A 26,284-nucleotide genomic window follows, 5' to 3' on the forward strand; every position below is an offset into this window, starting at 1 on the left:
GAGGCAGTAAATGAACGCACCATCCCTGGTTCAGTTTTGTAAAGGGACACAGCCCTGACCATGAATTACACATAACATACACAAACTCACAGTCTTGTCAAGAATAAAAATAAATTGAAAACTAAGAAAAAAAACAAAATCAAAGCATGTTAGGAGAAAACACTCAAGGAGCAAGGAGTCAACGATTTTAAAGTTTTAGGGCCATTTGGGAATTAAAGAGCTGAGGAAAGAAAAATGAACACCCCTCAATGGAGGAGTAACTAGGATGATAAAACTTGGTTCAAAGAGCACTTGAGGAACTTGGTACTTTTAAGTATTGAAAAAGAAGATGAGTGAAAGAAACCAATCTGAAAATGTTACATACTGTATGATTCCAACTAAATGACATTCTGGAAAAGGCAAAACTATGGAGATGGTAAAGATCAGTGGTTGCCAGGGACCGACAGGGAGGTGAATAGGCAGATCATGAAGGACTTTTAGGGCAGCGAAAATACTGTTTGTAATACCATAACAATAGATACGTGTCATTATATGTTTGTCTAAGCCCATACACCACCACGAGTAAACTTTAATGTAAGCTATGGACTTGAAGTGATTATGATGTATCAATGTAACTTTATCAGTTGTAACAAATGTACCTCTCTAGTGGGAGATGTTGATAATGGGGGAGGCTTTGCATGTGTGGGGCAGGGGTTATATGGGAAATCTCTGTACTCCACCCTCATATTTTCTGTGATCCTTAAACTAATGTAAAAAATAAAGTCAATAACAAAAGAAATTATAATAAAGATTGCCATTTATACACATTTGTAAAAGGAAGCATATTCTGAAGAAAGTATTAGTACTTTCTCGTTATACTTAAATGTATTTTCCTTTTGAAATAATTTTGATCATTGGTTTTGATTTGAATGTTAACTGCTTAAGCTTGGGTGATACAAGTATTATGTTTTGTCTTCTCACCTATCACTTGGAGAATTTGTGTCAAATTTACTACAGGTAGCAAATACTTATTGACAAAGTGAGAACAAGTATACAGAAAACCCATTTAGGGGGTGGGTGAGTGTGAAAGGTGGGCCCCTAGGGCTTTGAAAGCTAGAATAAATTTGATGTAGTTTGCATAGGATAGTGATGATAGCCATGAGGACTTGGGGCTACAGAAGTTAAAAAGCCTGGAAGCTATCATCTAAAGAATAAGTGCTGAGAAATCAGAGATATATACTTGGGGAAGTTTATTTTGTTTTTCTTTTTATAGTTGTTTGCAATGTTGTATGCGAAATAAACCTTCTCCTATCTGTCCTTCAGTTATCTTCTTTTAAATACTACCAACTGTTTTCTAAATGATTCTGATGTGTATTTATTGTTTTGTAAATTGTTGCTGATTTCTTCTTTAAGGATGGCATAAGGAGAAACGAGAGGCTGCCCATGTAAGCATAGCTATAGTGGGTGTAAAGTAATTTTTATATTAATTCTTTAGCTCTTACATTCTTTTTTATAATTATGGTAGTTTATTTATCTTTGAGTTTCTCACGTCTCTCATAAGTATTACCCACTCCTTTATACACAATAAATTCAGTCACCTAAATTTGTATGCAATGGTTAAGTAGTTCTCAAGAAGACTTAATTTCCTCATTCTTCTTAGCAACTTGGGAAAAAATGAATGGAAATTTAAAGCCTGAAGAGAAAGAAAATTTGAGTATCATTGATAGGTGATATTTTCTTATATTCTTTTCCCCTGCTAGATAAAACCAGCTAATATACCTTGTAGGAAATCATTTGATGCAGATTGTGATTTCATTGAATATTGCAATGGGATTACCCCACACTGTGGGCCTGACACTTTTGCACGCAATGGACAATCTTGTGACTCAGGTCAGGCCTACTGTTATGAAGGACGATGTCGGATGTTTAACGCACAATGTACAGATTTAATCGGAAGAGGTAATTAACATAATTTTCTTCTTAGTTCCTAAATTCTGATTATTCCAAGCTGTGTTATCCAATTCTATAGAACAAAAGTATAAATGTAAGTTGTTAATGAGTGAAGTCTTGCATAGTGCATATTGATTTTAAAGGAAATCAAATTCTTGATTCTGAATTTATATGGAATTCTCCTTTGCACAAAGAAGAAACCTCAAGTGGAAATACAGCTTCCTGGAAGATTATATAGAATTTGTGATAGTGGACTTTAGTTTAGACTTAAATGAAACAAGAGTTTTTGCTAGAACAAAGCAGGGCTATCACTGATTTGTTGGATTTCAAGAGTGAATCTGTTCAAAGAGGCTTGCTGGTGAGTGGGGGCTTCAGCTTATGACCTATCTAGTCCAGTTTGATAGCTTCCTATAAATGTGTGGAGCATTAGCTTCATTGAAATATAAAATTTACTGCACTTATGCAGTTCATGTTCTTTGAGAGAGTGAAAGTTTTCTTTCTCAGTCCTCTGTTTAGGCCTTCTTTAGCCAGGTCATAGGCGAGAACTCAAGTATTGTCTAGGTCAATATGAATGCCAGGCATTTAAGGAGGAGATGAAATAGTTGCACCATCTGGCAAGGCAATGGCTGCATTAAAGCAGTATTTAAAACATAGGTGAAATAGAAACAAATGACCAGTAAAATTAGGAGAAGCATAAAAGTACCCCACATCTATGATTCAATATTTTCCCAAGTAAAACCAGGAAAATAAATCTCAGTGCTAGCCAGATAAATTTAGAGCCGGGTAGTGGGATGTCAGCCAGGTGTTCCCCAGGTTATTTAACTTATTTACTGTTCTTTTAGTATTAGCAGGGATTTCAAGTGATTTTAAAGCCCTCTGTGAGAATGACAGGTGTATAACTGTTTTCTCCCAAAATAGTACACATTTCTTCTTAGAGGCAAGTATAACATCTAAAGCATCTTAATTTTGAAGTACTGTCTGTCCAATCCTAGTGATCACTTGTGTTAATGCATCTAGGACATGATAAGTCTGGGTATGTCAATCAGCTTTTGTACTTATTTTTGGAAAATAATCCCATTATGTAAGCCTCCTGCAGAGCTTGGGGGAAAAAAGAAGCTGTTGAAAATTTGCCCAAAATCATCATTGTATTTCATTCCAAGTTAATTGTAATTCTTTGACTGGGTCATCTATAAACACTAATTAACTAGAATGGTCTTGAGTAGGGTTTGATATAATTCTGAAGTAGGCATTAGCTTTCTAAGATAAAAACCATATATGATTTATAGGCAACAGCCAATAAAAATCTTATTCCACAGACCTAATACACGTCATCACATGTCACCAAATTATTGATTTCTGGCTAAAATATGCTTATGCGGTTGTAATATTGAAAGACATTATTCATGAAGCAATATCATTTAAAGCAGAGAGATCTATAGATCTCTGATAAAGGACCTTGATTTTCAGTAGTAAGTCTGTTGTTTTTTCTATTAGGTCAATAAAGACACTTTAATTAGAAATGTACTTCCTTTTTCTAAGCTCATTACAAAATTTTCTTTTTGTAAAAATCTAGTCCTTACAACATGCTCTTCAGTGTTATTTCTGTACATGTAGATACTTCCTATTCTAGGCATGATATAAATGATGATAAAGTTTTTGTGTTATTTAATTTATGGTGATGTGTGTCCTCTAGAAGATAGAAAGTCTCATTCGTTGTAAAGTCACATTATTAAGGGAATTTGTCACCAAATTGAGTTGTGTGGCACCTGAAGTGATGTGATTACAAACCCAACAGTTACATTATGGATTCTCAGCCTTAGCATTATTGATATTTTAGGCCAGACAGTTTTTTGTTGTGAGAGGTGGAGGAGAGGGGCTTGTGCTGTGCGTTGTAGCATATTTGGCAGCATTCATGCCCTTTGCCTACTAGACACAATGCTTGCAGACATTTTGGATTTTCAGGAGTAGGGTGGGATTGATACTGGCTTCTAGAGGGTAGAAGTGAGGGATGCTGCTAAACAACCTACAATTCACAGAACAATCCCTACAACAAAGAATTTTCTCACCCCAAATATAAGGACTTACTAATGCCATCTTATTAATTGCTTTCTGCCTGTTTGTTGGAAGAAAATATTTGCAAGTCACATAGCTGATAAGAAATTAATATCAGAATATATAGAAAACTCCTAAAATTCAACAACAAGAAACAAACAGCCCAATTCAAAAAATGTGCAAAGGACTTTAAGAGACATTTCTCCAAAGAAGATATACAACTGGTTAATAAGCATGTAAAAAGAAGCTCAACATCACTAATCAATAGGGAAATGCAAATCTACACTACAATAAGATACCACTTCATACCCATTAGAATGGCTACTATCGAAAAAAACAGAAAACAACAGGTGTTGGTGAGAATGTGGAGAAATTTGAACCTTTGTGTTCTGTTGGTGGGAATGTAAAATAGTACAGCCACTGTGGAAGATGGTATGAGGTTTCTCAGACAACTGAAAATAGAATTACCATATGACCCGACAAGTCTACTTCTGAGTATATCCACAAAAGAATTGAGAGCACTGTCAGGGAGAGATATCTGTACACCCATGTTCACAGCAGCATTATTCACAATAGCTAAAACTTGAAAGCAACCCAGGTGTCCATCAATGAATGAATGGACAAAGCAAAATGTGGTATGTACAAACAATGGAATATTATTCAGAGTTAAAAAGGATGGCAATTTTGCCATATGCTAAACGTAGATAAACCTGGAGGACATTATGCTAAGTGAAATAAAGCAGTTATAAAATGATAAACACTGTATGATTCCACTGATATGAGATACCTAGCATTGTCAAAATCATAGACACAAAAAGTAGAATGGTCGTTGCCAGTGGCTTGGAGGAAGGAGAAATAGAGAGTTATTTTTTAATAGGTATAGAGTTTCAGTCTTACAACATGAAAAGAGTTATGGGGATGAATGGTAGTGATAGTTGCACAATGATATGAATGTATTTAAAGCCACTGAACTCTACACTTAAAAATGGTTAAGATGGTAAACTATGTTATGTGTATTTTAACACAATAAAAAATTTGTGGAAAAACAAACAAAACCCAAATCATTTGATGTATGGAAACTCTCTCCCTTTAAGATTTTTTAAAATAATCCAACCAAAAGTTTTTAAAGCTTTATTGCATTATTTCCTTACTCTGAAGCCCATTAGCAATTAGTGTTTTACTCTTTTAACATCATATTTTGTGCATTTACATCTAAATTTTTAATTCTTTTGGATATATACCTAGAAGTAGGATTGATGGATCATATCGGGGTTCTATTTTTAAGATTTTGAGAAACCTCCATACTATTTTCCATAGTGATTGCACCAATTTACATTTCCACCAACAGTGTATAAATGTTTCCTTTTCTCCGCATCCTTGCCAACACTTGTTATCTTTTGTCTTTTTGATAAGGCAAATCTATCAGATGTGGTTTTGATTTGCATTTCCTGATGATAGGTGATGTTTGGCACCTTTTCATGTACCTATTGGCCATTCATTCATATGTCTTCTTTGGAAGATATATATTCAGGTCTTTTGCGCATATTCTGATCCAGTTATTTGTTTATACTTGTTTGCTTTTAAGTTGTAAGAGTTCTTTATGTAATTTGGATATGAATTCCTTATCAGCTATATGATTTGCAAATATTTTCTACCTGTCTGTAGATTGCCTTTTCATTTTGTTGATTGCTTATTTGCTGTGCAGCAGCTTTTTAGTTTGATGTAGTCCCACTTATTTATTTTTGTTTTTGTTGCTTGTGCTTTTAATGTCATATCCAGGAAATTACTGCCAGACTGATGTCAAAGACTTTTCCCCCTATTTCCTTCTAGGAGTGTTATTTTTTCAGGTCTTATGTTTAAGTCTTTAATCCAATTTGAGTTCATTGTTGTCAGTGGTGTAAGATAGGGGTCCAATTTCATTCCTTTGCTTATGGTTATCCAGTTTTCCCGGCACCATGTATTGAAAAGACTCTACTCTCCATATTGAGTTTCCTGGATCCCTTGTCAAATATGAGTGGACTTATATATGGAGTTTATTTCTGAACTCTTGATTCTGTTCCATTGGTCCAAGTGTCTGTTTTTATGCCAATAGTATACTGTTTTGATCACTCTAGCTCTGTAGTATAATTTGAAATCAGTAAATGTGAAGCCTCTGGCTTTGTTCTTCTTTCTTAGGATTGCTTTGACTACTTGGGGTCTTTTGTGACTCCACAAAATTTAAGGGATTGTTTTTTCTATTTCTGTAAAAAATTCCATTGAATTTTTTATAGGAATTTCATTGAATCTATAGTTGGTTTTAGGGAATATGGCCATTTTAACAATGTAATTGTTATAATACTTGAATATTGGATATCCTCCCATTTGTTTGTGTCTTCCTCATTTCTTTTATCAAAGTCTTGTTTTCAGTGTACAGATATTTCACCTCCGTGGTTAAATTTATTCCTACACATTTTATGTTTTGATACTATTGTAAATGGGGTTAATTAATTTCTTTTTCAAATGTTTCGTTATTAGTGGGTAGAAATACAACTTGTCTACTGTATGTTGATTTTGTATCCTGCAAGTTTACTAAATTCAATTATTAATTATAAGAATTTTTTGATGGAGTCTTAGGATTTTCTACATATAAAATCCTATCACCTGAAAACAAAGGTAATTTTATTTCTTCCTTTCTGTTTTGGAAGGCTTTTGTTTCTTTGTCTTGCCTAATTGCTCTAGCTAGGATTTCCAGTACTGTGTTGAATAGGAGTGGTGAGCGTAGGCCTCATTGTCTTTTTCCTGATCTTAGAGGAAAAGCTTTCAACCTTTCACCATTGAATATGACATTGGCTGTGAATTTGTCATATATGGCCTTTATTGCGTTGAGGTATGTTCCTTCTATATTCAATTTGTTGAGTGTTATTATCATGAAAGGATGTAGTATTATCAAATGCCTCTTCTGCATCTATTGAGATAATTGTATCATTTTTATCTTTTGTTCTATTAATGTGGTGTATTATATTTATTGAGTTGCATATATCGAACCATCCTTGCATCCCAGGGATAAGTCAATACCACTTGATCATGGTTAATTACCATTTTAATGTGTTTTTAACCTTGGTTTGCCAATATTATTTTGAGAGATTTAGCATCTGTACTTCTTGGGGTTATTGATCTGTAATTTTCTTTTCTTATAGTATTGTTTTTCTGGCTTTGGTATCAGGATAATGCTGGCCTTATAAACTGAGTTTAGGAGTGTGTTCGCCTCTTCAGTCTTTTGGGAAGAGTTTGGGAAGGATTTGCATTAATTCTTTAAAAGTTTGGTAGAATTCCCCAGTGAAACCATGTGGTCCTGGGCTTTCCTGTGTTGAGACATTCTTGATTACTGATGCAATCTTCTTATTTGTTATTGGTCTGTTCACATTTTCTATTTCTTCATCATTCATTCTTGATAGTTCCATATGTGTTTTTGGATTTTATCCATTTCTTCTAGGTTATCCAGTTTGTACAATTATTCATAGTAGTCTCTCATGATCCTTTGTATTTCTGTAGTATCAGTTATACTGTCTCCTTTTTAAATTCTGATTTTATTTGAGTCCTCTTTTTTTCTGAATTAGTCTAAAGTTTTGTCAATATTCTTTATCTTTTAAAAAAATAGCTCTGAATTTCATTGTTATTTTCTATCCGTTTTCTTGTCTCTATTTCATTTATTTCCACTTTGATCTTTGTTATTTACTTTATTCTGCTAACATTGGGCTTTGTTTGTTGTTTTTCTAGTTCCTTGTGGTGTAAAATGAGGTTCTTGAGATATTTCCTTTTTCTTAATGTAGGCATTTATTGCTATAAAATTTCCTCTTAGAATTGCTTTTGCAGCATCCTATAGGTGTTTGTGTGTTATGTTTCCATTTTTGTTTGTTTTAAGATATTTCTTAATTTCCCCTTTGATTTCTTCTTTGGTTTATTGGTTGTCCTGGAGCCATGCATGGTCCTGCACCCTGGGTCACTGCCATTCAGGAGAGAGAGGAGATCCCTTCACCTCCCTCCTCTTCCTCCAGGGAGTCCAGCACTTCCACCTTCAGATGTATTGTTGTGTGGGCCTCTCAGATGTTTTCTGTGTTGTGTGAATATCTTGGTTTATGAATATCCTGTTTGGTGTATCTTGGGGGGAGAGTCTAAGGGAAGAGCTCACTCCACCATGATGCTGTTATCACTCTCTCCTCCCTACATCATTTTTTTAAATTGAGGTATAATTGACATATTATATTAGTATCAGGTGTACAACATAATGTATATATTTCAAAATAATCAGTACAATAAGTCTAGTTAACATCTGTCACCATACATAGTTACACAATGTTTTTTCTTGTAATGAGAACTGCATCTTTTTATATGGTATATCCATTAGTAAATTGTTGGAACCATAGCTACTTTTAATACTTTTGTCCTTTAACCTTTATACTAGAGTTAAGTAGTTAACACATCACCATATTATCGTATTAAGGTATTCTGAATTTAACTATAGGCTTATCTTTACCAGTACATTGCATATTTTCATGTTACTAATTAGCATTCATTTCAGCTTGTAGAACTCCTTTAACATTTCTTGTAAGGCAGGTTTAGTGGTGATGAATTCCCTCAGCTTTTGTTTATTAGGGAAATTTTTTATTTCACTTTCAGTTCTGAAGGACAGCTTTTCTGAGTAAAGTATTCTTGGTTGACATTTTCTTTCTTTTAGTGCTTTGAATATATCATCCCATTTTCTACTCACCTGCAAGTCTGTGCTGAGAAATTTTTCTCTTGCTGCTTTTGTAATTGTCTTGTTGTCTATTTTAGATAGTTTTGTTATGTCTATTATAGAACATCATTTTAGTTGAAATTTTGAAGTAATCTATAAGCTCCATGAAATTCGATATCTTAATCCCTTCCCAGGTTTGGGAAGTTATTAGCCATTATTTCTTTAAATAGGCTTTCTTCTTCTTTTTTCCTTGTGAGTCTCCAATAATGTATTCATTATGTCTTTGATTGCATCCCACAAGTCGTGTAGGCTTTCTTCATTCATTTTCTTTTCTTTTTCTCCTTTGATTGGGTAATTTTAATTGATCTGTCTTCTAGCTCATTTATTCTCTCTTGCTTGTTCAAGTCGGTTGGTGACACTCTCTATTGGATTCTTCCGTTCGGTCATTGTATTCTTCACCTCTAAAACTGCTTTTTTATAATGTTTCTATTTGTTAAACTTCTCAATTTGTTCTTGTATTGTTTTCTCTATATCATTAAATTGTTTATCTATTTTATCTTGTAACTCTCTAAATATCTTTAGAACAATTATTTTGACTTCCTTGCTAGACATTTCCTGGATCTCCATTTCTTTGGGGCCACTTAACTATGTGTTCTTTTGGTGCTAGCTTATTCCCCTGATTTTCATGATACTTGTAGACTTGCGTAGGTGTCTGTGCATTTGAAGAAGCAGTTAGCTCTTTTAGACTTTGTGGACTGACTTTGGTAAGGGAAGTCTTTCACTTGCAGGTGGGGGCATACTTGACTGTTGTGACCATGGGTCTAATAGAGCAGGGCACCATGTGTAGGGGTGCATGGTTACACCAGGTCTAGGGGTCAGTATGATGTCTCTTAGGCTCAGGCTGCTGGTATTGACAACTGTGTGGTTCTTGGTGAGCACTATGGGGGTCTGCAGTGTCTGTAAGCTGATAGAGTCCTAAGCATCCCCACTAGGTCTGGCAGCTAGGGACTGAGGGCAGACAGTGGTGGTGGCCAGAGCTGGTGGTGTGCATACCCTGTCTTCAGGAGCCAACAGCAAGTGTCCATGTAGTTGCAAGGCCAAGTTGTAGACACACTCGTAGTGATGGGGACTAGGTCAAGTAGCAAGGCCTGGGACCAACTATGGACTCAGAGACCCTGGCTGTTGGTGTGCTTCCCTGTGACTGCACACTCTTCCTCAGGTGTGCACACTGCAGTGAAGTTCAGTGACAGGGGTCAAGCTGGAGTCATGCAGGTACACAGCTGTTGTACCTAGGTACAGCTTGGTGCAGTGGTGCTTCAAGTGACAGAAGACAGGACCTCATTCAGGCCCAGAAGTCTCTAGCTGTTGATGCACTCACTCTTGGCTGCATATTCTCCCCCACCAAGGTGTGTGCATTGCAGTGGAGGTCAATGATAGGTGTCAGGCTGGTGGTGTGCAGGTCCACAGCTAGAGGGGCTAGTCCCAAGCACAGGCTTGGTGGTGGGGTTCAGCTAGGGGTTCTATGCTGGTAACATGAATTCATGCAGGTACAGAAGCTCTAGCTGACTGTAGGCATTGCTACTGTGCTCTGATGGGGGTGGGGATTGTCTCAGTTCATGGGTCTCTTATATTTGCACAGCAACAGAGACCTTCGATTACTACTGGTGTGGTTCCTGAGGTCCAGTTGGGGGAAGGATTCAGGTAGTAGTGTCAGTGAATGTGAATAGCTGTGGGGTGAAAGCTAGTAGAGATCTGCATGGGGTCCTCAGCCACTGTACTGGTCTTTGCTTTCATCAATGGTAAAATCTGCTGAGTTCATCTCCGAGCAAGTCTCTGTGAACTGCAGTGCTCCGGTTCTGTGTCTGTTATTAATACCCTTTGCTTTTCTTCCTTGTTCCTAGCTGGCTTAATATGTCTCAGCTTTGCCAGTCTGGATTGGGTGAAACTGAAGCAGGACCTTTATGCAGTGCCTTGAGAGACTGGAGAAGTTGGTCAATCATTCTTCTCTTCCTTTCCTGAAAAGAAGAGTTCTTTCTAGCTGGGAAGTTCCTTCTTGGCACTGAACAATGCTGGTTTGGGGGATGAGATCATGCTGGCAAAATGAAGTTGTCTTTTTTCTCTTCTTGTATGATTTTTTCCAGTTTTTTCTGTTTCACTGTGTTGCTAAAATTTCCTAAGTGGACTGAAGTGGTTTCCTAGAGCTGTTTTGGTTCATGGATAGCTGTCCAATCAGTGATCTTTGTAGGAAGATGGAGAAGCTGGATTCTCCTACTTAGGCAGTTTTTTCACACTTAGTTTTCTCAATGCAATATATTTTTTATGGCTTTAGTTCAGGTCTAGACGACTTAAATTTCATTTCCATTGGTTGTCCTCTTTATTACAATATTAATCAGGTATAGAATCATTATTTTGGTAGTTTCCTTGGGGAGAAAAAAAAGTAGTTTCTATAGGAATTTAAGGAGGCAAATGGAAAAAACAAAAAGACTACAGGTGGTCACGGCAATGCAGGAGAAAGTATATTACAGGCATGAGGAGGACAAGTTTAAGAGTGGTTCCTCTTCTTTGGATTTTGCCACAGAATTTTTGTGGGATGCATTTTGGGGGTCAGAATTTTGTTTTTAAGCCTTAGCATATCAATAATAAAGACTTATCCTTGAATATTTGGCAGTTTTCCTCTCTTCTGTTCTGAGCTCTTTGATATACTACTTTTGACATATCAAAATTTCCCCATGATTGCAATTGTAATTCTACACCATCTTTGGTGAAATTGTACTGGTTAATGGGGTAAGCTAAGAATTGGGATTAAATTGAGAATTTATTCAGCAAAATTCTCTCAGGTGTGTTTTAGATGTAGAAAGGCCAATTTTAACACAAAGAGTCACTACAGATGGCATAACAGATAACCCATGTTATCTCCAAGGCTGCTCCAAGGATCTCCCATCACTCCGAAAAAAACAGCAGCCTTCCCAGGGCCTTTTTTGGTTCAACTTTTGAGGCTCAGGATGGCAGGTATTTTTGTGTTGTTTTCCTGATTCAAAGACCTGTTGTCCTGGTTGAGCCACGCCTGACTAGAATGTTTTTTTCCAGGACTATGTCCATTGTGGTTCTCTCATCTAATTACCCTGGGGCCCAAGAGATTTAGGCATATGTGGCAGCAGCTTTCCTATCCTTGCCTCCATTTTGCAGGCTTTGAATTGAAGTGAAACCCCAAAGCACAAAGATAGCAATTGGAAGTTAAGTTTGCGACATCTTAGGACAGAACCTTGACATTCTTACAGTGGTGCTGAAGTCGCTGATGTTCCCAGAACCCCAGGTGCATGTTCTTGGACAGACAATGTCAATGGCTGTTTATATCAGGAACGGTAATGATCTGCTATGGAAATACTCTTGGCAGAGGTTTTGAGAAAGTAGTGGCATCAAGAGGATGCATTTTTTAGCTAGTAGGGCCAAGTAAAAGTCAATAACTGTACTTTGTTTTTGTTTTTCTGTTTTTGAGGGTTTGTTTCTAGTTTTCTTTGTTTCCTTATATGGCTGCAAGAAACTCTAGAGGAAAGGCATTTATTTTGTGGACTTTCCCTCTAGTGCATGTGAAGTGACTGGAGCACATTACTGAGCAGCTCCCAAGGCCACTCAAGGGAGCTGTAGACTGATTGGACATGGCGGTCCCAATGTGCAGTAAAGCAGGGTTATACAGCAAACAACGACCCTTCCCTATATAAACGTTGGTATTTTGTTTGTCATGGATTTTCCCTCCAATTAATTTTGATCTTTTTAAAAATATTGCATTAAGATGTTATTTGATTATTGAGTTTTTGTTCGTCTACCCCCTTAAATTTTACACAATCTAATCATGGCCCAGTACAGAATTTGGGGGAATTGGGAAGTTTAAATTAGATTTAATCAAAGCAGTATTTTGATTGGAGCAAAGAAAACAGAAGCTAATTACTTATTGGATGAGTTTAAGAGTAGGCCCTTTCAAAAAAGAATGGCTGACAATGGTGGATTCTGCTCACAAATCTATTTTGACCTGTTTTTATAAGACCCTGTATATTTATGGGTTGTGTCTTTCAGGAGAGAGAGTGTGAAACGTATAGATCATGTTCCCCAACTATGAAAATCTATGAAATTGCTGAAGAGAGTTCCCTTGTCAATTAATAGTGGTGACAACAAAAGATCCCAGTTCTTATCACATGTGATTAACATGGTCAGCGCAACCCAACTCTAAATGACCAAGTCAAAGTGATGAGGCAGCTATTATATTGTGGGGGATCAGAAATTTTCATCTCAAAAATGTCTCTTTGGCTTGATTACTTTTAAGAACAAAAGACTCAGAAAGAAACTTTGACCTTCCCCTAAACCGCTTAAAAGAATTTCAGGTAGAAGGCCTGTCCCAGGAAGGAGCTATCACCATAGATTACTCTACGTGTGGTAGACTGGGAGGAACCTTGCTAGGCCTGTTTTTATCAAAGTTAACTCTTAGGTCACGTTGTTTCTAGATGGCCCAGTAAACACTTGTTTACCAAATATGTGCCTTTCCATCTCCAAGTAAATTGCCTTTCTCCCCTTTGAAGTCCCAAACTACTAGCCCCAACATCTTCCTTTAACTAAAGATGGTGTTTACGGTGGTGGCTTCCACCATTTTGGCAAGTTACTCAGTTTTCCTGGATTTCTCCCATGCACACATGTTGTTAGATTTTGTTTGATTTTCTCCTGCTATTCTATCCCATGTCAATTTAATTCTTAGACCAGCCAAGAGAACCTAGAAGGCAAAGGAATAGTTCTTCTTCCCCTCAAATATACCTTTGAATATTTCATGATTTTTCAATGAGCCATAACTAAATACATAAAAGGGCTGAAGTAGATGAACATTAACATCCTTCCTAATTTTAAAGTTCAATAATTCTTAGCTATTAATTGTTAGGATACTACAGAACAGAAATAAAGATGCTAGTATGGAACAAGAAGAGTTAAATCAAGCACTCTTATCAGTATTGCATTATAGACACTATTTTTCTCTTGTTCTGTTTGGAATAAGAGCAAACAATATTTTCACAGTGAGTAGGAAACTAAGGCAAAGAGTGAAAAATTTAGAGGAAATAGAGAAGGCCATGGCTGCTTATTTTTCTAAGAACATAGGACCACTTGAATAATGTTGCTGTTTACTCTATTTTCTATTTGATACAGAAAAAAGTCTACCAGGCTTAAAATAAGGAGCGGGCTTTTAAATCCTAGATCTACCCTTAGCAACTTTTCAATGTTAGGTAATTTAATGCTAGATAATTCCCTAGGGATCACATGATAATTTCCAGAATGAGTCTATTATTTCTATAATGATAATTGGAATTATATATTATAATGTACTTTTTTTTCTTTTAGACTCTAAAGGTGCTCCGTTTTATTGTTTTGATGAAGTAAATACAAGAGGAGATAGATATGGCAACTGTGGTCGAAACTTTTGTGATTTTCCGTATGTATTTAGAAAATCATAATTTTGTTTGGAATGTAGGTCATATATTGCTGATATCCTCGGATATATTATGTACACATTAAAATGGCATTTTATATGAGATTTTCTTTGTTTCATGATCTGAGCTGAACAGTATTACCCATTGCCTACAAAAAACATGTGTTCAGTGCCTATAATGTTACTACAACAATGATCATAAAAATTGCCTCTATTTATTGTTGTGATGAGCTAGACATGTTATGTAGTATATAGATCCTGTATATTTGTAATATATATTATAAACATATATTTACATACATCAAACATTTGTAGTAAGAATTATTTATCCCATTTTTTAAATTAAAATATTGAAGACCAGAGATCATTTGCTCAAATTCTAGAAGCTAATATAGGACATTTCAGGACTGTCAGATTGTAAACATCATTATTTTTTCCCCTGCCACATTGCCTTAGAAACCAAAAAGAGGCACATCATACATGTCAATGTGCTCAAAAAAATTTTGCTGAAAGAAAATTGTTGAAACCTGGATTTAAATTAGTAAAACACTTCTTTAACTAGCTAAATCAGCAATCTGTGTTACTTCAGTAAATGATAAGATAAATTTCTTTTCTTCCTTGTGCTTCTAGTAATCTTCTGTGTGGAAAATTAGTTTGTGCCTGGCCACACAAAGGATTAATAACAAAAGTAAATTTCTCTGTGATTTATGCACATGTACGAGATGCAACATGTGTGTCTGTATTTCGGAACAAAGAGAGGCTACCTAGAGCTACGATCACAACAGTTGAAAGACCTGAAGACAGAGATGAAACATTTGTACAAGATGGCACTGTGTGTGGTCCTGAGATGGTAATTAGAACTACAAAATTTCAAGTGCTTTAAAAATTAATTTTATGGTTATACTCATTTTGGCAATATACCAACCAATGCATTTTTAAACAGCCTTATTAAGGGTTTGTTTACCATAAAATTACTCATGATAATTTACAAGGTAGTGCTTTTGATTAATTTATAGTTGTACAAGCATCATTACATCCAGTTTTAGAGTATACTATCACCCTCAAATTTCTGTCTTGCCCATTTGCTCATCCCCACCCCTGAGTGACACACCCAGTTTCCCCTAATATTAACATCTAACAATAGTATGTACATTTGTTGTAATCAATGAACCAGTGTTGATACATTATTATTAACTATATCTCATACTTCATTCAGATTTCCTTAGCCTTTACCTAATGTCCTTTTCTAGGATACTACTCAGAATACCATATTATGATTTATTAGTTGTGTATCCTTAGGCTCCTCTTGACAGTGACAGTTTCTCATAATTTTCTTGTTTTTGATGGCCTTGAATGTTTTGAGGAGAACTGGCCACATATGCTGTAGAATATCCCTCAATTAGGAGTTGTCTTATGTTTCTCTTATGATTAGTCTGAGTTTATGTGTTCTTGGGAAGATGATCACAGAGGTAAAGTGCCTTTTCAAGTATACATACTTGATGATGTTGAACTTGATCACCTGACCGAGGCAATGTTTGTCATATTTCTCGCTGTAAAGTTACTCTTTTGTTCCCTTTCCATATTGTACCTAATTGAAAGAAGTCACTATGCATAGCCCACATTTAAGGAGTAGGAAATTATGTTCCACCTTCTTGAGGGCTCAGCATCTACATAAATTATTTTCAGTTCTTCTGCACAGAAGGTTTATCTTTGCTTCTCCATTTATTTATCCACACATTTATTTGTAACAGTATGGACTCATGGATATTTATGTTATAGTCTGGGCTATAATTCGTTACTGCTTTATTTATTTCATTGTTCAAACTGTTCTAGCTTTGGTGATTGGGAGTTCTTTCAACTGGCTCCTGTGTCTCTTTGACATATTCTTATCATTGTGGGATTTGTTTTCCTTTGAATGCTTCCTTACTTCCTGGAATCACAAGATGTTCTAGGTTCATCTGATATGTTTCTTGCTTCAGTTCTTAGAATCAGCCATTCTCCAAGAAGCCCTGGTTTATTTTAATGGGAAATGGTATTTAGAAATCAAGATCAAGATGAAAATTGTGCTTTTTGCTGTTGGAGTGTCACTGCTTCCAATCTCATCAGCAGACAGAGCTAGGAAATATATATCTATATAATATTCATGTATATATTCATGTATATGTATGCATATTCATGTGTTTTGGTGTATATATGTATATTCACTCTTAAATTTTATATATATTTCTGTGTTTATCTATATATCTACATTGAAAAGCATGTGGTCAAAATTATACTTTCAAATTGAATTTGCAATATAGCGTTCATTCTAGCCTCCTACCTTTTCATATTTATAACTGTTTTCTCTGACAATGACACATTTTGTTCCTAATTTGCATATATATATTGTTCCATAGTAGAATGCATCTAGAATACACATTAGGTAGCTTCAGAATTGCTAACTCATTCCACTGTGAAAAACATACTCATTGGGATTCAACATTTATTTTTAGTTCTTTTTGCTTTTATCCTGAATGTATGTGTAAAAATACTTTATTCAAGAGTTACTTGGGGTAATTCACTTTTTCCACCACAATGTGGTCAGATTATTCATTTGAAAAACAGTATGCTTTGAGATTCTTACCTGTCCTTATCAATTGTATTTTGTTTTAATTTTTGAGATGCAAAATATAAAATGATTTTAAAGTTCAAGACTGTATAAAATTATACTCAGAGAATTGTCATTTTCCTATCTTTCTACCCCATTCACATCCCTGCAACTTTTCTATCCGATTCTCATCACTCTGTCCTACTCCCAACTGAGGAACAATTAATTGTTATTACTTTCTGATTATCTTACCTCTCGTTTTTTGCAAATGGAGCAGACGTACATTTTTTATATCCCTTTCATTGTTACACAAAAGATAGTCTACTACAGGTGCTCTTTTGCACTTTTTTTTCGGTTAACACTTCATAGGAATCAATTTACATCACTTCTAGAGAACTTCCTTATTCTTTTATATTTTCTTGCTGAATTTTATTTGGTTTATTAAAATAAATGTAGTTTTTCCATTATGAAATAATATGCACACATCAAAAATGACTTTAAAATACAGAGAAGAAAAAAAAAGAGGCAAAAATTCCTCCATAGTACTACCCCCTAGAGATAAATTCTGTTTGTTTCTTTCCAGTACTTTTAGTGTTTATAGCATTTTTCAGTTTTAAAATTATACAATTAATATAAATGTAAATTATAAGGGTAACATATTAATTTTTTAAATGGAGAAACATTTGAAGAAGGTAAAACCAGAATCCATTTACCCAGAATTAGTCACAGTTAATAGTAGTCTTTTTTTCCTTTAATTAAACTTTTTATTTTGGAATAATTATACTGTAGAAGAAAGTTGTAAAAACAGTTAAGAGAGGACCTGTGTGTACTTCACTGAGATTTTCTTAATATCTATAACTGTAGTACAATATCAAAAACCAGAAATTGACATTGGTAGAGACCTTATTTAGATTTCATCTCTTTTTACATGAATGTGTGTGTGTGTGTGTGTGTGTGTGTGTGTGTAGTTCTGTGCAATTCTATCACATGTGTGTATTCATGGAACCACCACTGCAATCAAGATACAGAACTGTTCCATCACCAAACAGAACTCCCTCATGGTATTACTTTGTAGTTACACCTCTCCCCATGTGTCTACCCCTGGTTCTAATCAGTTTTCTATCTCTAAAATTTTGTCATTTGGCGATTGTTACAATAATGGGATCATGCATGTAACCTGTTGATGTTATTTATTGTCACCCAGCCTATTGTCCTTGGGATCCATCCAGGATACTGCACGTGTCAATAGTTTTGTTCATATTTGGTGTTGAGTAGTATGTTGCTGTATGGATTTACCACAATTTATTTAACCATTCATATATTGAAGAGTATTTGAGTTGTTTCCAGTTTTCAGTTATTACAAAGTTGCTATTGATATTTGTGTGTAGGTTTTTTTGGTGGACATAAGTTTTCATTTCTTTGGGATAAATTCCCAGCAGTACAGTTGCTAGGCTCTGTGGCAAAAGTATCCTTAATTTCAAAAGGAATTGCAAATCTATTTTCCAAAGTGGCTGTACCATTTTATATTCCTACCAGCAATATTTGAGAGATCCAGTTTCTCTGTATCCTCACCAGCATTTGGTATTATAACTAACTTTTACTTTAGCCGTTCTAATAGGTGGTTAGTGATATCTTATTGTGATTTTAATGTGCTTTTCCTTAGTGGTTAATGATGTATATCTTTTCATGTGTTTATTTGCCATTTATATATCCTTGTCAGTGAAATGTCTCTTGAAGTCTCTTTGTGCATTTTCTAGTTGTATTTTTTTTTACTGTTGAATTTTCAGATTTCTGTATATATTCTGGATACTAGTCTTTTGTCAGTTATGTGCTTTGCAAATATTTTCTTTCAATCAGTAGCTTATATGTTCATTCTCTTCACATTGGCTTTCACAGAGTAAACATTTTTAAGTCAATTCAAAGAGCTCTTTACTATCCCTCGAGTCCCCCAAATTTTCTAAATGTCCTATATTTGAGTAAATTTTTGAATAAGGTGTGAGATTTAGGCCAAGATTTTATTTTTGTCCCTGGATGTTTTATTAGGTTCTCCAGCAGAAACAATAGCATATGTATAAATATATATATATATTTATACATTTATATATATGTACATATATATGTATTTACAGATATATATAAATATACATATATTGATGTATATATATATACATATATATGTATATGTGTCCATATATATGTGTGTGTATATATATATATATATGTATTTACAGAGAGAGGGTGATTTATTTTAAGGAGTTATTTCATGTATCTGTGGGAGCTGGCAAGTCCAAAGTCTGTAGGTCAGGCAGTCAGGATGGAAATTCAGGTAACAGTTGATGTTTCATTCTTGAGTCTGAATTCTGCAGAGCAGCAGGATGGACGCTCAGACAGAGTTTCTAGGTTGTAGTCACAGGGAGAATTCCTTCTTTGGGGAAAGTCTTTGCTCTTATGTCCTTCAACTGATTGGATGAGGTCACCCACATTATGGAGGGTAATTTGCTTTATTCAAAGTCTGCTGACTTAAATGTTAATCACATCTAAAACCTACCTTCACAGCAAAATCTGGACTGGCGTTTGACCAAACAAGTGCATGCCATAGTCTAGACAAGTTGACATATAAAATTAACCATCACAAATGTGTGATTGCTCTAGCAACATTTGTGGAAAAGGCTATCCTTCTTCCATTAATTGCTTTTGCACTTTTGCTCAAAAAAGATTGATCATATTTGTGTGGGTCTACTTCTGAGGTTATATATTCTGTTCTATTGGTTTTGTGTCCCTCAACCAGTATCACACTATTGCTTACTTTAGCTGTATTGGAAGTCTTAATTTCTGGTAGAGTGATTCCTTCCATTTTATTCTTTCTGTCAAGATTGTTTTAGTTGTTCTATGGCTTGTGCCTTCCCACATAAATTTTATAATTAGTTTATCTTTGCTTATGAGCAGCCTTGCCAGGATTTTGATGGGATTTGCATTAAACCTAGATCAATTTGTAAAGAATCATCATGTTTATTATGTTGAAACTTCCAACCCATAAATGTGGTGTATGTCTCCCTTTATTAAGGTCATCTTTGATTACTTTCATCATTTCGTAATCTTCACAAAACCGAGCCTGTACATGATTTAAGTATGTATGTATGTTTTTCATTTTCTTTTGCATGATTGTAAATGGTCTTGTGTTTTTAAATATTGATTTCCTCATGTTGACTGTTAGTATATGGAAATTCAATTACTTTTTGTGTGTGGATCTTATGTCCTACAATGCTGCTGAACTAACTTATTAGTTCTAGGAGTTTCTTTCATAGATTCTTTGGGATTTTCTACGTAGACAATCATGTAATTTGGAAACAGAGGCAATTTTATTTCTTCCTTTTGAATCAGTATACCTTTTGTTTCTTTTTCTTGCTTTACTTCAGTGGCCAGAACTTCCAGTACAATGTTGAATATAAGTGGTCAAAGTGGACATGTTTGCCTTGTTCCTGATTTTAGGAGGAAAGCACTAGGTCTTTCACCATTATGCGTAATGTTATTGTAGAATTTTTTTGTAGATGCTAACTTGCTGAGAGTTTTTATCATAATTGTTTCTTGGGTTTTGTCAAATGTTTTTTCTGTGTCAATTGATGTGGTCAATGATTTTTCTTCTTTAGTTTGTTGGTATGTTGGATTGCCTTGATATATTTTTAAATGCTGAAGCAGCCTTACATACCTGATATAAATCTCATTTGGTCATGGTCTATAATTCTTTTTATACATTATTGTATTAGTGTGCTAATATTTTGTTAAATAATTTTTGTATCTAAGTTCATGAGAGATATTAGTCTGTAGTTTTCTCTTTTTTTGTACTGTGTTTGTCTGACTTTGGCCATTTTGTACGGCCTCATAAAATGAGTTGGGAAGTATTCCCTCATTTTCTCTTTCCTGGAAGAGACTGTGTAAAATTGATATTAATTTTTCTTTAAAGGTTGGTAGAATTATCCCAAGAAATAATCTGGGTCTGGAGATTTCTTCTTTCATGACCTTATTAATTATGAATTCAAAGTCTTCGATTTTTAGATTGTTGTAGCAATTGTTACAGGGACAATTGTTCTTCAACAACTGTTCAATTGTTACAAGAATCTTCAGGTTATCAATTTCTTCTTGGTGAATTTTGGTCATCATGGTTTTCTAAAAATTGGTCCTTTCTTCTAAGTTATAGAACATATGAGTGTAAAGTTGTTCATGGTATTCCCTTATCATGTCTTTAATGGCTGCAGGATTTGTAGCTGCAACCCTCATATTTTGATGTTATAGTTTCATTTTTTCAGTTGTATATATATATTTTATTTACTTTGAGAATTCTTCTTTGACGTGAATTATTAATAAATGTGTTGCTTACTTTCCACATATTTAGAAATTTCCCTGTTGTTTCTTTTATTGATTTCAAGTTTGATTCTATTATTATAGAACACTCTCTAGAATTTTAATCTTTAAAATATGCTGAGGTTTGTTTTATGGTGCAGGATATGGTTTACCTTGCTGCATGTTCCATGGGTGCTTGCAAAAATGTGTGTTCTGCTCATCTTGGGTGGAGTGTGCCATATGTATCAATTAAATCCTGTTCGTTGATTGTTTTGTTTAGATCTTTTATATCTTTGCTGATTTTCTGTTTAGTTTCTGTAAGTTGCTGAGAAGGAGGTGTTGAAGTCTCCAGTTACACTTATGGATTTGTCTGTTTCTTCTTTCAGCTCTACCTATTTTTCCCTTATGTATTTTGCCTTATGTGTTGAGATTCCATTGTTTTGTGTGCACACATTTAGGATCATTGTGTAGTATTGTTGGAATGATTCTTCTGTTATTACATAATGTCCCTGTTTGTTTCTGGTAATTTTCTTTGCTCTAATGTCTACATTATCAGATCCTAATACAGTCACACCTGCCTTTTTGGATTAATGTTTGCACTATATAGCTTTTCCTGTCCTTTTACTTTAAACCTACTTATGCCACTGAATTTAAAGTGAGTTTTTGTAAGCATCAGATAGTTGAGTTTGCTTGTTTCTGAATTTTTGAGGTTCAGTGAGAATCAGTTACTAGTTTTGAAATGTTTCATTTCAGTCTATAAACACATAGGTACCAAATTGAGGATTAGGAATGCACCGAGAAGAGATGAAAAGGGCTTCCTCATATACCATCAGAAATATAGAAAATTTTTAAAACCACACAATTTTTCCCTCATCATTTAATTCAGTCCTTTATGATTAATTCTTATTTCCCTGGATCTTGAACTAGCAGTTTGCTTTCATGTGGCCCTGTGCTCTCAGATATAAAGGATTCCAGTAAATCCTGATTCAGCCTTGTAGTGTGATCTGAAAATTGTCTAACAAATGTCAGCTTAAGCTCCACATCCTGTACCTGTGAGTCTAATTCTTGAATTCAAATAGTTTAGAATACATGGTATAATCCTTTCTACAGAGCACTGAAGACCTAGGTTCTATCCTTATCTGAGAACAGAGACGTTAGATGAACATCAGAGACAAGCGGAAGCTACCAGTTAATCAGAAGCCTGAATGGCTGTGATTAATTTATGAGAGTCACCAATAACATCAGAATGGAGAACAGTAAAAATCCCTTATTCTGGGGAGGAGTATGATAATAACTATTTATGAAGAATTTTATCAAAGTTTCTCTTGAAGATAAGAAAATATTATCGAGAGAAATGGACTTGATGATTTTCTAGGAGCTTTCAATCCATTCTTGTAACATGCACACAATAGAAAACATTTCTACTAATCACGTTAATTACGTTTATATTAATAACATTAAAAATTAACCTGGGGAAAGCTGACTGAATTTCTTTGATTTGACAGTTCTTCCTATGCAGCTCTTACTGTTATCTAATTAAAAAATATAGAGGATACCAAACAAATGTAATGATTTCTAACATCCTTATATTCATAAGATAAGAGAAGAAGTCTGTGATTTTCCAATGGCAGTCTCAGAATTCTCAAAGATAGTTTTAGGTGTTAAAAAAATCCTGAAGAGAAAATTTGTTTTGAATTTAGGGTCTGACCTTGATAAAGCAAAATCGAGAGTTGTCAGAGGAGGTACAGTCACTTGATTAAAAGGATCATTGATGTCTAGTAAAAATTGCTTAGCTACTTATTAATCGATGTGACAGTGCAAGAGTTTACGTAACATAGGAGAAAGCAGTGAAATTATAAGGGAGCTTAGCTCTTTCCCAAGTGAGGAACTTGTTAAGAAGAATGATTTACATGATACAAAACACAAAAATTATTCTAGTGAGATATTGAATCTCTGTCATTTGGACAGATTATATAGAAGGTAAGGAAAAACTTTGTGCTTCCTCTGTTAAGAGAAAATTAAATATTTTGCAACCAACTGCCATGTATACAATTAGAAAAACCAAATTCTAATTTTGCTTCATCATGGTATTTGGCTCTAAAGTATTCACAAAGAAATTTTTAAAATTATCTTATGAATAACCCCACCAAAATTGAGCAATCATTGCCAAAATTTTTCCAGACTCGTTATTTGCTTGTTTATAGGTATTAAAAACAAAATAAAGTTTACTTCACACAAAACATCTACAGTTTTCTATATTAAATCAAGTCCTGACTTTCACTGTCCTCTTTCATATTCTGAAACACCTAGTCATATAATACTAAGATAAAACTATTTTGTCCTTCGGAAAACAATTACATATCCCATTACCCTGAAACACAGTTGTCTTCTGCCATTATTGCTGCTAGTATGGTCCCAATTGTATTAATTATAATTTCTAAACAAATTAAGTAAGTTGTATTTCAGAAAGCAATGAGAGGTAGATAATTTATTAAAGCTAGTCGGCAGCTTAAAAATGCATATACGCGTAATATAATCCTTTACAGTCTCATTCACTTTCTTTCACCTTTTTAAAGTGGGAAAAATGAACAAGTTCATTAACACAACTCGAAGGTATAGCCATTCTATATATATAAAATAAGCAAAATTGTGTGTGTATATGCATGTATATGTACACACTCACAAATACATACAGATTACGGACAGACTAACTTGGCCAAGAATCAGAATCAGAAACAAACAAAAGACCAAAAGGAGAAGAAAAAATCCCGAGAAGTAGAGAATCAGCTAAATTAAATTTCTGATGCCACTTGGGAATCACCCCACAAGCCACGTAGGTACAAGAAAAGATATGTTTATGCTTAAACAGTTCAAGAGGAACATTTGTTGGTCAAAGAAATTTATTTTACTGTGTCAAATGAGTCCACTTAGGCATCTCAATGAGGCCTTGGAAACCGTCAAAAATGTTAAAAACAAGACTCTTATACAAAGATAAATTGAGCACCTGTCAAACACTTGTTTACTTCACTAGTAAGGGAACAAGTTGTTACAGCTAATTCAAAGAGTATTTCAAGAACTGCATATTTGGAGGCATTAGGAAAAAGATTGCTGAAATACAATCACTGGATTTGATGTAAAACCTGCTAATGTCCTACATTGCAATAAAACCATAATTTTGGGGTTATCTTTTCAACTGGACAAAATCTGCCAGACAAAAATCTACATTATCATAAAACTTCACCAAACATAGGCTCTTATCAATGGTGACTAGCAAGTTAAACAAAATACATTTCCTTAGATAATTCAATAATTTTTAGTTTGGCCTCAGATGGGTCTCTTAATGAATGTCCAAATAGGACACTGAAAAGATATGTGGTTCTCTATTTTTTCTATTTACAAAGTTGTGGACAATTATCTTTAACAGGTGTATTAGCAATATATTAGCAATATTTATTATTAATAATCTCTACTCCTCTTTTTAACAGTGTTACTTTTAGATTTTATACAGATCATTTTTTATGTCCTGCAATATGTAATCAAGTGATTTTGCATACACTATAGGGAGCAATTTTTTGGAAAACATTTGAACATCTTGTGTGAATGCTAGTTTTGGTTGAATAACGTATTATGTGATCCAGCATGTTTCCTCCTAAGGACTGTTTTTGCAAAAACATTTCTTGAATTGTATTCATTGTTTCAGTAGAAAGCCAAATTTTTAACTTTTTAAATTTTAACTGATTTTAACTTTTTATAATGAACTCTTATGGGTAGATGCATATTTTAATTAAATTGAATATTATTATTATAATATATTCTGCTCTCATACAATGCATATTTTAGTTATTTATGTTACACATAAGAAAACTATTAACAGTTAATGATATAGCATAATATAATTATAGAATGTCGCTAGAAAGTTCTATTTTATAAATTAATAATATATCTAATAAAAGTTCAATATTCTAATTAATTGTAGAAACTATTATTTCCAAGAGATACTATGGAAAGTTCAATTAAAATACATTTTTTGAGAGAAAATCTTAAGAAGTGCTTGCTAACTCGAATTTATTTCTATATAATACATTTTGATAATAGCACGTGCGACTGACCAGACTGTCACATTTGGCTCAACTGGAAACATATGGAATACAAATAGGACCTGAGGCCTCTCTCTCCCTTGAAATCTAAATGATAAATCTACATATCTATTCCAGTGTTCTAATCCTCCCTTTTCCTGCATATCTTTTTGTTATTTTGATCCAAAGACAAAGCTAACTCCAAGTAAAACCCTTCACAAAGTATTGAATTTCCTAAAAATTTTGGGTAGTTAAGAAAGGTCACAAAAATTAATGTATAAATTAGAATGATGTAAATTCACACATTCAACATTCCCTTTCTTAGACCTTCTAGACATCTCACCATTGGGAGTCTTTCATTGTCCTATTACCTCATATAATTATCTATTACTCTTGCTTTTCTCTTTCTCCTCATTTTTTCACAAAGAATAGTAAACTCTCTTCCTTTGCTGCTCATACCGATGATTTTAAGACCTCAACCTGCCACTTGATAGTTCTCAGTCCTGAGTGCTCATGATAATCCCCTGGACCCTGCCCTCAGAGATTTTGATATAATGGTCTCAGGTGGAGCCCAGGCATGGGTATTTTTAAAATACTCTTCAGGCAATTCTTGAACTCAAGGAACTAATCAAATTATTATTTTGGATATTTCTCTAAGAGGACTTCTGGTGCTAGATGGTAAGAAAATAAAACTTCCAACTTCTTACATAAGATTACATCTTTACAGTCTGAAGACACACAACTTATTTCATATTGATTTCAATGAAGTCACACTTATAACTTTATTTTTTGGATTTTTCCCAATTCTTGGTAATATGGATTCTGGAATTTTCTTGAATTTTTCTTATGTATTATCCATGCACACAATCTGATTGTTTGACTGACTTTATTTTTCACTTCCTTTTGCTTTGTTTTAGTATTGTATCAACTATACCTGTGTAGAGATTGCGCCTCGTACCAATTATATGGCATGCAATGCTCCCATACATTGCAATAACAGCGGAGTAAGTAATTTCAATCTCCATTTTAAGCAGCATGCTTTGAACAATTCCAAAAACAGTTTAGACATTTAAAAAACTATTTGAATGACTTTTTTCAATCATTTTCTTGCTGCTTGATCTCAT

General features: G+C 34.4%; 1 protein-coding gene across 42 annotated transcripts in view; it reads left to right on the forward strand.

The window, feature by feature from the left end:
- The window catches only part of LOC100057011 (disintegrin and metalloproteinase domain-containing protein 5), a 161,490-nt gene that overhangs the window by 94,661 nt on the left and 40,545 nt on the right, over positions 1-26,284 (forward strand). For all 42 annotated transcript variants that reach the window (XR_011433215.1, XR_011433214.1, XR_002804402.2 and 39 more), the window contains 4 exons: positions 1,740-1,938; positions 14,072-14,162; positions 14,790-15,009; positions 26,078-26,164. Coding sequence is in view for 21 of the 42 variants with exons in the window: in XM_070252946.1 (XP_070109047.1) it covers positions 1,740-1,938; positions 14,072-14,162; positions 14,790-15,009; positions 26,078-26,164 (597 nt within the window). In the remaining 21 variants the exon portion in view is untranslated. The remainder of the gene's footprint in view (positions 1-1,739; positions 1,939-14,071; positions 14,163-14,789; positions 15,010-26,077; positions 26,165-26,284) is intronic.

This window comes from Equus caballus, chromosome 27 (assembly GCF_041296265.1).
Source record: "Equus caballus isolate H_3958 breed thoroughbred chromosome 27, TB-T2T, whole genome shotgun sequence".
NCBI classification, from domain to species: domain Eukaryota; kingdom Metazoa; phylum Chordata; class Mammalia; order Perissodactyla; family Equidae; genus Equus; species Equus caballus.